The following is a 14,562-nucleotide window of genomic DNA, read 5'->3' on the forward strand; positions in this document are numbered from 1 at the left end:
ACCTTGCTTACCGGATCTTTTGGTATCCACTTAATTTTTTTACACTAGTCCTGGCCCTCCAAATCCCAACACTGGTAAGAAGACCAGTATTCCAGTGGTCTGGCTCCAGATTCCGTGAACTATCTTATTGTGACACTTAGTAAAACTATCGGGCCAGGGGCGCCTGGGTGGCTCAGCCGGTTAAGCCTCCGATTCTTGATTTTTCCTCAGGTCATGGTCTCGAAGTTCATGAGTTCCATATGGACTCAGCCCCGCATGGATCTCTGCACTGATAGAGCTGAGCCTTCTTGGGATTCTCTCTCTCTCTCTCTCTCTCTCTCTCTCTCTCTCTCTCTTCTCTCTGCTCCTCCCTTCCTCCCTCTCTGTCAAAATAAATAAACTTAAAAGAAAACAAAACTATCAGGCCACTAGAATACGACACTGGAGAATATCTTTATAATCTTGGGATGGGGAAACACTTCAAACAAAACTCAAAGAACACAAACCTGATGGACTTGAATATATAAAACGGAGGATTGGTTTTCTTTCTTTTTTTTTTTTAATTTTTTTTAACGTTTATTTATTTTTGAGACAGAGAGAGAACAGAGTATGAACGGGGGAGGGTCAGAGAGAGGGAGACACAGAATCGGAAGCAGGCTCCAGGCTCTGAGCTGTCAGCACAGAGCCCGACGCAGGGCTCGAACTCACGGACGGCGAGATCATGACCTGAGCCGAAGTCGGACGCTCAACCGACTGAGCCACCCAGGCGCCCCTGGTTTTCTTTCTTTTAACGAAGGTTTGTGTAAAGTAGAAGCAGAACAAAATGAATATATTGTCTGATTTCTTTTTCAAAAATGAACTGAATATTAAAAAAAATTTTTTTAATGTTTATTTTTTGAGAGAGAGAGAGCGTGTGCAAGCAGAGGAGGGGCAGAGAGAGGGGGAGACACAGAATCCAAAGCAGGCTCCAGGATCTGAGCTGTCAGCACAGAGCCTGATGCGGGGCTCGAACTCACAAACCGCGAGATCATAACCTGAGCCAAAGTCAGCCGCTTAACCTCCCTCCCCGCTTCCTTCCTTTCTTCTTTTACAAATTCACAAAGCCTTGGAAGGAAACGCAGTGAATTTTTGTTTGCAAATGGCTTGATCTACCTCTTTTCCTGGTGCCTTTGAAGTGGACGTTGAACTCTTGTGAGACAATCCTGGGTCCTCTAGGTCCTAGTCCACAAAACAAACCAGGCAGCGGTCAGCAGCTACCTTTATTTGGACCCAGACACCCGACTCCGACGATACTGCCAACAATCAGACCTATATGGCTTGTGAGCAAAACAGACGAAAAGAGGGAACCAAACAGGACCAGTTATCATTTTCCACGTATGTCCACAGGTTTTTGTGTTTTGAGTTGGCCTGGAGTACGAGTTTAGAGAAAGCTAAGGAATATGCCAAGTACTACCATGAAGAGATCCTAGATCCACAATGGAAGGGGCGTGCCAGCTGCCCCTCTGCTTCGACCGAGAACAAGCCCGGAAAGATGATGAAACTATCGGGAAGGGTGAAGTTATCCCTCAGGAAGCAGACTTCCGGATCAGGTTTGAGACACCGGGAGTAAAGGGACTTCTGGCAGGTGGTCCATAAAAACATACTAGACTAAGGTATGGAAAGAATAAACAAGCACTGTTTTTTTCAAAAGCTCTTCCAGGGGCACCTGGGTGGCTCAGTCGGGCAAGCGTCCGACTTCAGCTCAGGTCATGACCTCGTAATTCGTGGGTTCAAGCCCCGTGTCGGGCTCTGTGCTGACAGCTCAGAGCCTGGAGTCTGCTTTGGATTCTGTCTGTCTGTCTGTCTGTCTGTCTCTCTCTCTGCCCCTCCCCCACTCGTGCTCTGTCTCTGTCTCTCTCTCAAAAAATAAATGGACATTAAATAAAAGCTCTTCTGGGGCGCCTCGGTGGCTCAGTCTGTTGAGCGTCCAACTTTGGCTCAGGTCATGATCTCACGGTTTGTGAGTTCAAGCCTCGCATCGGGCTCACTGCTATCAGCACAGAGCCTTCTTCAGATCCTCTGTCCCCCTCTCTCTGTCCCTCTCCCTCTTGTGCTCTCTCTCTCTCTCTTTCTCTCAAAAATAAACATTAGAAACAAACCAAAAAAAAGCTCTTCTGGGATGACCTGTTTGAGACAGAAACAAAACACCTCCCAGTTTAACCCGTTTCTGACCAAAAGTCAAAGCAGGGCTGACCCTTGAGAAAAAGTAAGTTCAAACCTCTCACAGGGGCATCTGTCTGGCTCAGTCAGTACAACATGTGACCCCTTGATCTTGGGGTTGTGAGTTCCAGCCTCGTGTTGGGTGTACAAATTACTTAAAAATAAAATCTTTAAAAGGAATTAATGAATTAGTTAAAAAAAATACACAAAACCTCTTGCACCCGTGGGTGGGGGGCAAGAAAACATGATGTCGTTTTTAACGAATGTTAAAGAGGAATAATTTCGGGGCACCTGGGTGGCTCACTCAGTTGAGCATCTGACTCTCGGTTTCAACTCAGGTCACGATCCCACGCTTCGTGAGTTCGAGTCCCACATTGGACTCTAAGCTGACAGCACGGAGCCTGCTAAGACTTCTCTCTCCCTCTCTCTCTGCCCCTCCCCCGCTTGTGCTGCCTCTGTCTCTCTCAAAATAAGTAAATAAACTTTAAAAAAAAAAAAAAAGCAGCACACTTTCAAGGCTGAACGTGGCCTGAAAACTCTTGTTCTTTATTTTGCTGATTAGTGATATGCTGTAGAAAATCATGAGTCGAGGGTTTAGTCCCATGTATATCATGGGTCAAACGACCCGTGAACACGCCAAGCAAGGCCACGTTCTTGGAAGTTTACACAGTTTCTGGTCTGGTCCTGCCCTCAATGGAAGCTGGGAACACAGTGAGATATTTAGCACCACTTTCCTATAACCTAGTCCGCATCCCGTGGACCCAATCCATCCTTGGGGGATTTGCCTGTTTGTGCCAGTGTCCGTAGGAGGCAAGGGTTTGCTGTGGTCGCTGCCAGAGTCTTCCTCCTGCGTGTTGCTGCCGGGGCGTTTGCAATGCGACCGGAGACACGGGTTCTGAGCAGCCGTCCTCACTCTGGGTCCGCCAGGAACCTGTCCGTGGGCATCTCTATCCTGGGCCAGTGGTATTTCTCTCTCTCTTTTTTCTTTCTTTCACTTTTCTTTCTTTTCTTCTCATACTTGTAGGAGGGGCTCTGCAACGCAAAAAGCAGAAGTAGAAGGATGAGAAAGCGGGAGACATAGAAGGGTCAGCTGTTCGTGGAAAGTCTTAGGCCCTTGTCCTTTGACACACACTGGCTTTAGAGAAGTCCTCAAATAGAAATGTGGAGAGAACTCAAGTGGAGGGTGGCAGGGGTGTGGATCCTGCCGCAGGGGTGTGGCCCCATCCCAGAGCCACTCCAGGGCAGTGCTGGCATCCAGAGCCCCCATCATCCATCGGTGGGGGGTCCGGCGGGAGCCAAGGCTGCGCTCACGGAGAACGCCCCCGTGGGACGTGGGCCCAAGCCTGCACTCCACCCCAGGACTCCGAGCATTGTTAACGAAGGGAAACTCGGACAAAGTAAGGAGACAAAGAGATATGTGCAACACCAAAGCACTGATACTTAGCTGTGTGTAGACATGCAAATCAGTAGAAAGAAGGCTAGAAACCCAATAGAAAAGATAGACAAAGGCTCCCCAAAGAGACGATTCACAGAAGAGGGAACCACCGTGACTGCCAAGTGCACGAAGAGCTATTCAAATTCCCTAGTCATCAAGAGAACCCAGATGGAAGTTAGGAGCCGCTTCAGATTCGTCAGATTAGCAGGCATCAGAAAACTGGAAAGCCAAGTGCTGATGGCAAACCAGAACCCTCGCGGTAAGTGTGGAAGTTCCAACAGCCACCCAGGAGAGCATCGTCGGTGCTTTGTGAAGCCGAGGGTGCGTGTACCCTGTGGCCTGGAAGTCCCACTTCGAGGAGAATTCTCCCACCGTCCATAAGGAGACAGTTGAAGACAGGTGTTCGCAGCAGTGACGTATGTGACAGGGGCACTGAGGCCAAGCTAAGGGGTGCATCACTGAAGGGTGTGGGGCATACTAAGAGTACTGGATGCTCGGCGTGGCATATTACATGCAACTGGCAGAAGTAACAAATGAGATGTATGTGGAAAACATTAGTGTTGAGTGTAAAACCGTAAACAGGATGAGTCTTACACACGACAGCATGTTTGTAAATTGCAAGCATCCATATAGGAGCCAAGCCATGTATAGAAGAGAACCAGACAGGATTCAAGGAAGCTGCCTGAGCACACCGAGAGGGGCCTTGTTTACAGTGGTGATGCGTCACAAACCGAGGAGGAGGCAAGAGTCAACTCTGCCCATGAGGTCATACAATGAAGTGTGGTGGGTGGGGGACGAGCATCCCTGGAACCAGGGGAGCTTGGGTTCCAGCCCCAGTTCTACCACCTGTAAGCACTGGGGATTTGGGCAAAGCATTCATTCATTTCGTCCACAAATATTTAACGAGCATCTACTCAGGGCCAAACACTGTTCTGGGCACTGTGGACACGCTGGTGAATAAAACAGTGTAACATAAGTTACCCTCCGATAAGTGCCGTGTAATGTGATACTGACTTTAGATTGCATCATCACGGATGGCATCTCTGACACCTGACTTTCCAGCAGGGATGCAGATGATGAAAGGACCCAGTTGTGAAAGAGCAAGGTTAAGTGCTTTCCAGGCATAGGGAACAGCGTGTGCAAAGGCCCTGAGGTGACAATGAGTTTGGCCTGTGTGGCTGGGTAGGTGAAAGAGGGGCAGAGGGGGCTTGAGGAGATTGAAGATGTAGGCGAGGAACAGATCATTCACAGCTTTGTAGGCCTTAGTCAAAAAGAGCTCAGATATTATTCTAAACACAATGGAAAACCAAGAGACAGTTTCGTACAGAGGAGTGACTTAGCAGCATACTTTAAAAACAAAACAAAACAAAACATTTTTTTCCTTAATAGTGATACACAGAGAAAAAGATGAGATATATTTTAAAAGATCACTTTGGCTGCTGAGTGGAGACTGGATCGGAGTGGAAGCCACATAAGCTTTCTGAGCCTCAGAACCCACACCTGCTATGGTGACAATACCCAACCGGTGCAGAGCCGCGGTGAGTCAAGGTGGGAACACAGTCTGGTCCTAGGAGTCTCCTTGGCACTCGAGGCGCAGGCTGGGACGCGCAACGCTCCATCTCGGGCCTGGGGTGCCCCTCCAAGCCCAAGACACAGACCTACGAATTGCAAGCGAGCGAGCGCTGCACCCGCTGTGGCTCGCGTAGGCGGCCGCTGGGAGGCGCCGGAAACTCTGCGCCGTCCCCAAAGGAGGGCCCGCCCACTGGCCCGCTCGGCGCTCGGCAGCTCCGGCCTGCCGAGGGCGAGCAGGGGCGGGGCCGTTACGTGGGGGCGGGGCCTCGGCCGGGGCGCCGGAGAGTCGCAGTCCTAAGCCTACAGCACGGGGCGGGGCCTGCGTGCGGGGGCGGGGCCGCGGCGCTCGGGGCTGGCGGGCTCGGATGGCGGCGGCGCAGGGCTCCTGAGCGGGCCGGGGCCATGAGCGCCGCCCGGCCCCAGTTCAGCATCGATGACGCCTTCGAGCTGTCCCTGGAGGACGCGGGCCCGGGGCCCGAATTCAGCGGGGTCGCCCGCTTCGGGCCGCTGCACTTCGAGCGCCGAGCCCGGTTCGAGGTGGCCGACGAGGACAAGCAGTCCCGGCTGCGCTACCAGGTGAACGGCCCGGCCCACCTCAACCCCAGCCCGGGTCCGGGGGGTACCCCAGGCCGAGGCCGGACCTTGGAGAACCCCAACTCAAGGGAAAATCTGTCTAGACGCCCCTACCTACGTAGCCACTGATTCAAGGCCCTGCCCAGACCCTCCCAATTCTGATTTTGGTCCCCAGCCACCGAACCCGGGAGTTCTTCCCCTAGCCCCAGCTGGAAATCCCACCCGGTGTCCCCACTTATCCTGGGTCGGGACCCAACGCCCTCTTTCCCCGCTGGGCTAGAGAGCTCTTCTTGTCCCTGAACCAGATCTTGCCCAAACTCCGGAGCAGACCCTCGAGCCTTCCACTCTCCCGCTTCTGTTCTGGAAGTCCCCACCCCATCCTGCCCCCGCCCCCACTCCCCTACCCCAGAGCTGGAGGCCCTCACTCACCTGATGAGTCCTTACCCATGCCCTGATTCCCACTAAACTGGGAATCTCCAATCTCCCTGAGGGACTTCCCCCAAGATCCTTTTATTCGAGCCTGTATCAGATTTCTGCGCCCCAAACCTGAAAACCAGGACTTTTGCCCTGTGGCATTCCAAATCCGGAGCCTCCATACTGGGCCCCTGAAATACCATTCTGAAAGCTCCACCCTGACTCCCAAACTTGGGGGCGCTCCTGGCCCTGGGACCATGCTGGGAGCCCTCAACCAGCACCCCCCCCCCCCACCTCCTACCTGGGTTTCAGTTTCTGTGAATCATCAAACCCGTTTTGCGGGGAGGGTGGAGGGCCAGGTGAGCAGCTGTCAAGCGGCCAGGCAAACAGCTGTGTGGGCTTGCTCTCCTCTCCCTGAGAAGGGAGGAGGAAGGGCCTGGGCCCAGTAACCCCTCTGAGCCCTGTGTTCTGGAATAGAACCTGGAGAATGATGAGGATGCAGCCCAAGCCTCTCCGGAGCCGGATGGGGGAGTCAGCATCAGGTCAGGGCCAGGTGGGGACCCGGCCTACGCCTCTAACCCTGCTCCTGGCTCCTTTCCCCAAGGTCCCTGGCCAGTTTCCCACCTCACACTACTCAGCTCTGTCACATCCTGTCCTACAAGGATTCCTAGCCTGATCCCCACGCCCCTCATGGGCTCCCCTGTCCTGCAGGGTCACCCTACCCCAGTGCCAGCCTCACCCCCCCCCCACACCCCCACCAGGCTCTCTCTCCTGCAGAAAACCCCTAGCCTGGTCTAGCCCCTACCTTCCCCCAGGTCATCTGTCCTGCAGGAATCCCTAGCTCGAATCTGCAGGTTTCTTCCATCCTCGGTCCTGCAGAGACCCCAGCCCTTGAATCCTCCTCACTCTGTCCCCTCTCAGTGCCCCCTATCCCGCAGGGACACCCATCCTAATCCCTGTACCAAGCCCCACCACGTCATTATGACCCTTGATCACTTGCCCTGCCTCTCCCTGGGCCCACCTGGCCAGCAGGGATTCCGGCCGAACGTCCATCCGCAGCTCCCAGTGGTCCTTCAGCACCATCAGCAACAGCACCCAGCGATCCTACCATGCCTGCTGCAGGTGAGAGCCTGCCCTGCTTAAGCCACCTGCAGTCTGTGACCCCGAACAGGCAGCCCTGGCTTTCCCCCTCAGTCCTCTGGGTGGGGAAGAGTGATGGGAGAGGGTGGGGCTCTTGTCGCTTCTCACACTCATCCTGCTGTCCTGCCCCCCAGCTGGACGCAACACCCTTTGATCCAGAAGAACCGCCGGGTAGTGCTGGCCTCCTTCCTACTCCTGCTGCTGGGGCTGGGTGAGTGCCCCCGTGGGTCCCCTGCCTACCCCCGTGAGGGCGCCGTCCTCCCTTCGTGCAGGGTCCGGGTCCCCCTTGGCACACGGAGCCTCCCTACATCCAGCTGACTGCCATCACCCCACCCCCATTTTACAGGTGAGGAAACTGAGGCCTTAAGGGGAGCAGGCCCGGTCTCCTGGACACACAGCCAGGAAATCACACGTAGTGGAAAATGGAGCCTGGTCCCATGCTCCAAACTTTTCTTTTTTTTTAAATTAGCCATTTAATCCCTCAGGGAGCAAAAGAACAACAGCTACCATTTATTCTGTGGCTATTTCAAGCCAGCCGCAGGGTAGGCTTATTTCCGGCCTTACGGAGGTCACACAGAAAGTGAGAGGTGGGACCGTGACCCAGAACCAGTACAGAGACAAGTGCTCAGGGATATGCCCATCCCCGTCGACAGGGATGCTGAGCACCCTGCCGGCCCGACCCACGGAGCACCTGTCGTGTCCCCATCCCTGGAGTCTGAGAGCTGAGGAGGACCCCTCCCTGGCCCTCACCGGGTACACCTATTGCCCAGATGGGGAAAGCGAAGACCAGAGCAGACAGATCTCCCAGCCAGATGTTTTCTGACTCATTCTACGGGGCTGAGGAATCAGGATCCCCAGCAGGGACCTAGGGTCGGGATCAAGAGGGGCTCGTGAGGACAGCCCAGCCGCGGCAGCTGCTCTCCATCTCCCAGCACGGTCAGAGTCCCCTAGCCAGAAAGCTGAGCAGCGTCCTCGCCTCGGCTCTGAGTGCCTACGTGTGGGGGGAGGGAGCCACCAACTTCTCCAGTCCCCGCTGCAAGCTGGGCACTGGTCAGACGGGCCACCTGCCTTATCCCATTTCATTCTCTCTCCCAGTACCCACAAGGGCAAGCATTATTACCATCCCAGTCCAGAAATAAGGACAGAGGCTCAGCCAGGTAAAGGGACTTGCTCAGACCTCAGGTGTGAGGTAGATGAGCTGGGATTTAAACCCACATCAGTGACATCACCAGGCCTATAAAGGGCCTTTGTAGGACTTAGAAGACACCTCCTCTGAGTGGGCAGGGCCCCCAGCCCTAAGCCAGGGTGGCAGGTAGTGTTTCAGCCCCCACCATTCCTTTTTTCAGGTGCTCTATACGGGGCACAAGTCACCTAACAGTCCATGGTGGCCCCTCGAGCCTTCATGCCATATCGCTCCCTTGCTGGAAAGCCCAGCTCCCCCACCGCCCCCAATCCCATCCTCTAAGCAGGGACCCAGGACTCTGTAGGTCTGAAAAGTTGATCCAGCCATGACTTCCCCAAACCCACTGTTCTCAGCCAAAGTTCACATCCCTCGTTGGGGTCTACAGGCCCTTCCAGACTCCTCAAGCCCGGGCTCTTGCCTCTCCAGTCTTCCACTCTGGAAGCTCCTGGAAGGCCCCAAGTTCCTTCCAGACTCTAGGCCTTTGCCATGCTGCCCCCTCCGCCCGGAGCATTCCAGTTCTTTTCTGCCTGCACCAAGCCCATAGCAAAGCCTCCAGAGTCCAAGCGCCTCCTCCTTCCACATGCAGCTCCCTGCGTCTCAGTTTCATCTTCTGTGAAATGGGGATGATAATACCTGTTTCATTCAGTCACGGTGACAATAAAGCAGTGCAGGTAACAAGCTTAGCCCAGTGCCTGGCAGCACCTGGTAAGTAACAACTAAATGTTAGCTGCTATAGCTGTCACCACCCCTGCTCAGCGTCATTGCTACCGCCTCCAGGAAGCCCCTCCCGATCCCCCAGGCTCCCCCTGCCGCGTGCTCTGGGCTGCCACACCCCCATCACTGGATTGTAGCTTGGAGTTTCTTGTTGGTTGCACCACTAGGGAAGGGCCATGAGGGCAGGGACCTCATTCGCTTTTCCCTGTGGGATTCCCAGTCCCAGGCACACAGCAGGTGTTCCATAAATGTTTGTCGATTGACTAAAGGCCACACCACGGAGCAGAGGAAAATCTCACTTCAGACATTTCCCAGGCCCTGCCAGGTGCCCTGCTCTGAAAACACAGAGCTTGGTGAGCTTCCCAGGAAGGGTCCTCTGGCTAGGGAACCTTCAGTTCAGACTGGGGACACTCCTGGGGCCTAAGCCTTGCTGGGGGTGGTGGGTGGAGTTCCCCGCCCTGCCGCCAGCCCCTGCCCCCGCCTCCCCCCCTCACCCTCGCGGATCCATCTGTGTGCAGCGCTGATCCTGATCGCCGTGGGACTGGAGGTGGCCCCCTCGCCAGGTGAGCGCCCCCTCCTACCTCCGCAGGCAGCGGGCTTCCCCGCAAGAGAAAAACCCCTCCAGGACCCGCGAGCCCCCAACCCCCTCGGAAGTTTGCTTCCACCCTCATAGCAGGAAAGGACCCCTTTCACCGCAGCGAGACTTGACCAGACAGTGACCCGCCCCCCCTCGGTCCCGCCCGGTGCCTCCCAGCCTTGACTCGGCCCCTCCTCCTGCAGGTGTCTCCAGCGCCATCTTCTTCGTGCCCGGCTTCCTGCTGTTGGTCCCGGGAGGTGCGGAAGGGCTCCGGGCAGGGGCGGGGCGGAGCTGGGGGGCGGGCCGGGGGCGGGTCTCGGCGCTGACCGGCCCCGCCCCCGCAGTCTACCACGTGATCTTCATCTACTGCGCCGTCAAGGGCCACCGGGGCTTCCAGTTCTTCTACTTGCCCTATTTCGAGAAGTGAGCCGCGGGCGGACCGCGGGGATCCAGCCTCGCCTGCGAGCGGCCCCAGGGGGCGCTCCTCGGCCCCGCCCCGCTCTGGTTTCCTCATCTCAAGGGAAGGACTGCAGGACCCTCGAGCCCCCAGCCCCCTCGAAGTTTGCTCAGGAAGTTTGCCCACTACCCAGGCCCGGGAAACTCGTCCCTTGCCTGTTCTGTGCCTTAACTTATTCTCGAGCCTGGGGGCTGCTGCGTTGTTGTTTTGTGCTAATAAAAGAATGTACTTCACTCCAGGAGAGGCCTTGATCTTCCTTTCCCGCCAACCCTGAGGGGTTGCCCGTAAAACCTGAGGGAAGCGCTGGCTGCAGCTGAAGGCTCCAGGACCACCCGTCTCCCCCCCCCCCCCCCGTCTGCCCCCCGTTGTACCCGCGACGGTCCTGATCCTCTAAGACTTGCTCCTCCGTTTTAGGTGCGGAGCTGGGCCAGGGACTCTATCCCGCAAGCCTGGAGCAGCCTCCCGTCACCACCCAGCCCTTAGCAGAGCTGGCCCTGCCCATTTCTCTACCTGGAGGCGCAGCAGCCTTGGTGCCTGCCCAGGGGGCCCTGGCCAAGGGCACTGGGATGACGCAGGCCTGGGGCCTGGAGGCTGGTATCCCGGTTGCAACGTGGCTCTGGGGCCCTGGGCTGCCACAGCTCTGAATGTGGGCCACGACAAGGCAGCAGCCCAGCCCTCTCCGCCCATTGCCCTACTTCCGGGCTCAAGGGTTGGGAGAAGTACGGGTGAAGACGATGAGAGGCGGGGCGCCTGTAACAGAACCTCCGTGATCGAGGACTCTCCACAGAACGGTGGAAACAAACCAACTCAGAATCTTGGGAAACCAAAGCATCTCAGAATCTCACGAGCCAGGAAACAATCTTTGAGAACCCTGAAATCTGAGATCATAATAGCTACCGTTTATCAAACTCTTAGAAGGCAGCGGGTCCTGCGTTGAGCACTTCGCACAGGTTATTTCTGATAATCACCACTTCGGTCCCATTTTACAGATGAGGAAGCCAAGATCCAGAGGGACTGATTCGCCCAAGGGCAGGGTTGGGAACATAACCCAAGGCTTCCAAGACACCTGGGGGTGGGAGGGAGAGGTGAGGGCACCCAGCCTGTGTGGTCCCCAGCTGACCACCCCAGGGAGGGAGGGCTGACTGAGGAGATCCTGTTCATACACTTAGAGGTTTATACTCTGTCTTCCGAGCGAAACACGAATGGCGATGAGAAGAGACATGGGCTGTGCCGCAGCAGCCAGGAGAATGTCTTTGCGTTTCTGTGACTTTGCTGAAAGAATTAACACCCAGACTCCTGTTCCCACTCCTGTTCTCCTGGCCCACCCAGACTTCCCAACCTCAGCCCCCCCAATCTGGGCACTTTTGGGGGCACCAGTCGGATACAGGAATTTCTAAATCAGTGGTTCTCAAAATAGCTGTAGTAAAGAATCAGTGTTCCTTTCTTTTTTTTTTTTTTTTTTTTTAATTTTTTTTTTCAACGTTTTTTATTTATTTTGGGGACAGAGAGAGACAGAGCATGAACGGGGGAGGGGCAGAGAGAGAGGGAGACACGGAATCGGAAACAGGCTCCAGGCTCCGAGCCATCAGCCCAGAGCCTGACGCGGGGCTCGAACTCACGGACCGCGAGATCGTGACCTGGCTGAAGTCGGACGCTTAACCGACTGCGCCACCCAGGCGCCCCTCAGTGTTCCTTTCTAATCCATCATGGACCAATACTGTGGTGAGATCAAATAACAATTGGAAAAGTGAGATAACAATGACGTTCAGAACATAAGCCCACAATTTGTGTTCCCAGATTAACCAGACCTAAAATTACATTTCAGTGAATATAATCAGAACAAACAGGAAAGAAGGAAAATTATGAAAACTATTCATTGTGAGCAAATAGGTAATTAATACAGAGTTGCTACTGTGCTCATAACTTTTTATCATTTCACAATCTTTTTTAAGTTTTTTTTTTTTTTTTTTTTTTTTTGAGAGAGAGAGAACGAGTGCAAGCAGGGGAGGGGCAGACAAGGGGGCGGGGGACAGGGGATCCAAAGAGGGCTCTGTGCTGACAGCAGCGAGCCCGATGCGTGGCTCAAACTCATGAACCATGAGATCATGGCCTGAGCCAAAGTTGGATGCTTAACCAACTGAACCACCCAGGTGCCTCTGTCATTCCACAATCTTAACACCAAGTTATTCCAGAAGTAGTCTCCATATAAGACTACGGCAGGTAGAAGCAAGCTATAGCCCACAGGCCCAATACAGTCCCCAAGATAAAAATGGCGTTTATATTTTAGTAACAGTTGGGGGAAAAGTCAAAGAATAGTAAGATTTCTTGAGACAACGAAGTTTACAAAATTCAAATTGCAGTGTCAATAAATCAAGTTTAATCAGTTAATTACCAAATTTCCACCCCAGCCATCCCTGTTTGTGTGTGGACTGGGGCTGCTTGGCAATTTTAACTACAACCGCAGAGCTGAGCAGTTGTGACAGAAACCGTAGGGTCCTCAAAGCCTAAAATCTTTACACTATCTGGCTTTTTACAGAAAAAGTTTGCCAACCCTTAGTCCATATGAACGTGTCGACAGAACACTGAATCACAACATTTAAGGTTTTCACGAGGGGCACCTGGGTGGCTCAGTTGGTTGACCCTCCTGCTTTGGCTCAGGTCATGATCTCACAGCTCGTGAGTTCGAGCCCCGCGTCGGGCTCTGTGCTTGCGGCTCAGAGCCTGGAGCCTGCTTCGGATTCTGTGTCTCCCTCTCTCTCTGCCCCATCCCCACTCATGCTCTGTCTCTCTCTGTCTTAAAAATTTAAAAAAAAGAATTTAAAGTGCTTGATTTTTGCTGGTTAATGTTTGAAATCCAAACTGGGTTGACAGTAACACTATCCTCAGGGGATCATGAATATCTAAACTCTAAATGCAACTTCTTTTTCAGTTGAAAAATACATCGATAGTTGTGTCCAGACGAGGAACGTTGGATTTCTTTAGTGAATTGTGACTCATTTTATCCCTAATGCTTTTTGCCTCCTAGCCCATTTCTATCTGCTATGCCTGTACTTTTATGAGTTTTCTTTGGTTCATTTTCTCCGAGTAAATCTGTGTTGCAAGCCATCACGTTCAGCCTTTTGATTCTCACTATGCTGCTCGAATGTGCCTTAGATCCTACACTCCGCTGTGGGGAAGAGGCTGCTCTCTGCCCCCCAGTGGAAGAACCTTTGGTTTTTAGCTGGGCACGTGGCCACCCCAAATAAAGACTGCATTTCCCAGCATCCTTTGCAGCCCCCTGTACCAGGTGAGGAGCCCTCCCTAATAGAGTATAAGTGGTTCACGCTCTTTGTCCCTCTTTGTTCCTTGTTCCTGCCTCCATCGTGCCACCTGGAAAACATACAAACTTGGGCATACCCCAGCACCTGGTGCAAGGAGCTTGGGTTCCTGAAGACCATACGGCTGGATTTCACCTAAGAAATAAACTTCTCTCCAGTTTAAGGCATTGCTATTTGGTGTCTCTGTCAGTCACAGGGAACCCAATCGAACATTGAAACTTTCTTCTGGGACTGAGACTCTCTTTTAACCAAAAAACTTAATCTGCTTATAATTATTGTAATTTTGATATGTTTAGGGATTACTCCTACCCTCTGTTTTACTTTCTGTTTTAATGTTTTCATGAGGTTTTTCTTTACTTCCTCCCCCCGCCCGCTGTCTAGTCTTCTGGTTTAATCAAGAATTATCCACTTTCCCTCTTTTCTTCCTCTATGGATTGGACCATTGAAGGGAACATTCTATCTCTATTTCTGTTATATTAATGGCTTCAAAATAAAAGATGAAGATTTGCACTGTTTTGAAGTTTATTGCGGGGGAGGGGCAGAAAGAGGGGGACAGAGGATCCGAAGCAGGCTCCGCGCTGACAGCGGAGAGCCCGATGTGGGGCTCCACCTCAGGAACCGTGAGATCGCGACCTGAGCCAAAGTCAGGCGCTTGACCGACTGAGCCACCCAGGCGCCCTGTATTGATGGCTATTCTTAAATGGTTAACAAAGTCTAAAGCTGACCAATGCATCTATTCTCCTCTAGGAAAGATGAGAAAAAGATTTTAGCATATCTAAAGTATTCCGTCCCGTCTTCTGTTTTATTTTGTCTATTTTAGTCCCTCCTTATTTTTAAAATCCCCCAACTTAACTTTTTTATCGTTACTGCCTCTTTAGCTCCACCAATATGTTTACTGATCTCTTTCCTGACCATACTTTAGTACATACCCGCCTTTCTTCTGGTCTCAATTTCCTTCTTACTGAAGGAAATTCCCTTCCATGAGAGCACATGGGTAGGAAA

General features: G+C 53.2%; 1 protein-coding gene across 7 annotated transcripts; it reads left to right on the forward strand.

Annotated features, from left to right (window-relative positions):
• The first annotated feature begins 5,496 nt into the window (after positions 1-5,496).
• TMEM134 (transmembrane protein 134) lies at positions 5,497-10,510 on the forward strand. 7 transcript variants are annotated; one of them, XM_049642378.1, is made up of 9 exons: positions 5,515-5,761; positions 6,650-6,725; positions 7,205-7,294; positions 7,447-7,523; positions 9,082-9,200; positions 9,479-9,562; positions 9,728-9,772; positions 9,990-10,043; positions 10,131-10,313. In XM_049642378.1, exons 1-9 carry the CDS (start codon positions 5,619-5,621, stop codon positions 10,211-10,213), a joined length of 771 nt encoding a protein of 256 aa, XP_049498335.1. In that variant the 5' UTR covers positions 5,515-5,618; the 3' UTR covers positions 10,214-10,313. The 7 variants fall into 7 exon arrangements, with proteins under 7 accessions (XP_049498346.1, XP_049498356.1, XP_049498374.1 ...); XM_049642389.1 differs by lacking the exon at positions 9,082-9,200 and having other exon boundaries at positions 5,497-5,761; positions 6,650-6,714; XM_049642399.1 differs by lacking the exons at positions 9,082-9,200; positions 9,479-9,562 and having other exon boundaries at positions 5,499-5,761; positions 6,650-6,714.
• Positions 10,511-14,562: the final 4,052 nt, after the last annotated feature.

This window comes from Panthera uncia, chromosome D1, assembly GCF_023721935.1.
Source record: "Panthera uncia isolate 11264 chromosome D1, Puncia_PCG_1.0, whole genome shotgun sequence".
Lineage (NCBI taxonomy): Eukaryota > Metazoa > Chordata > Mammalia > Carnivora > Felidae > Panthera > Panthera uncia.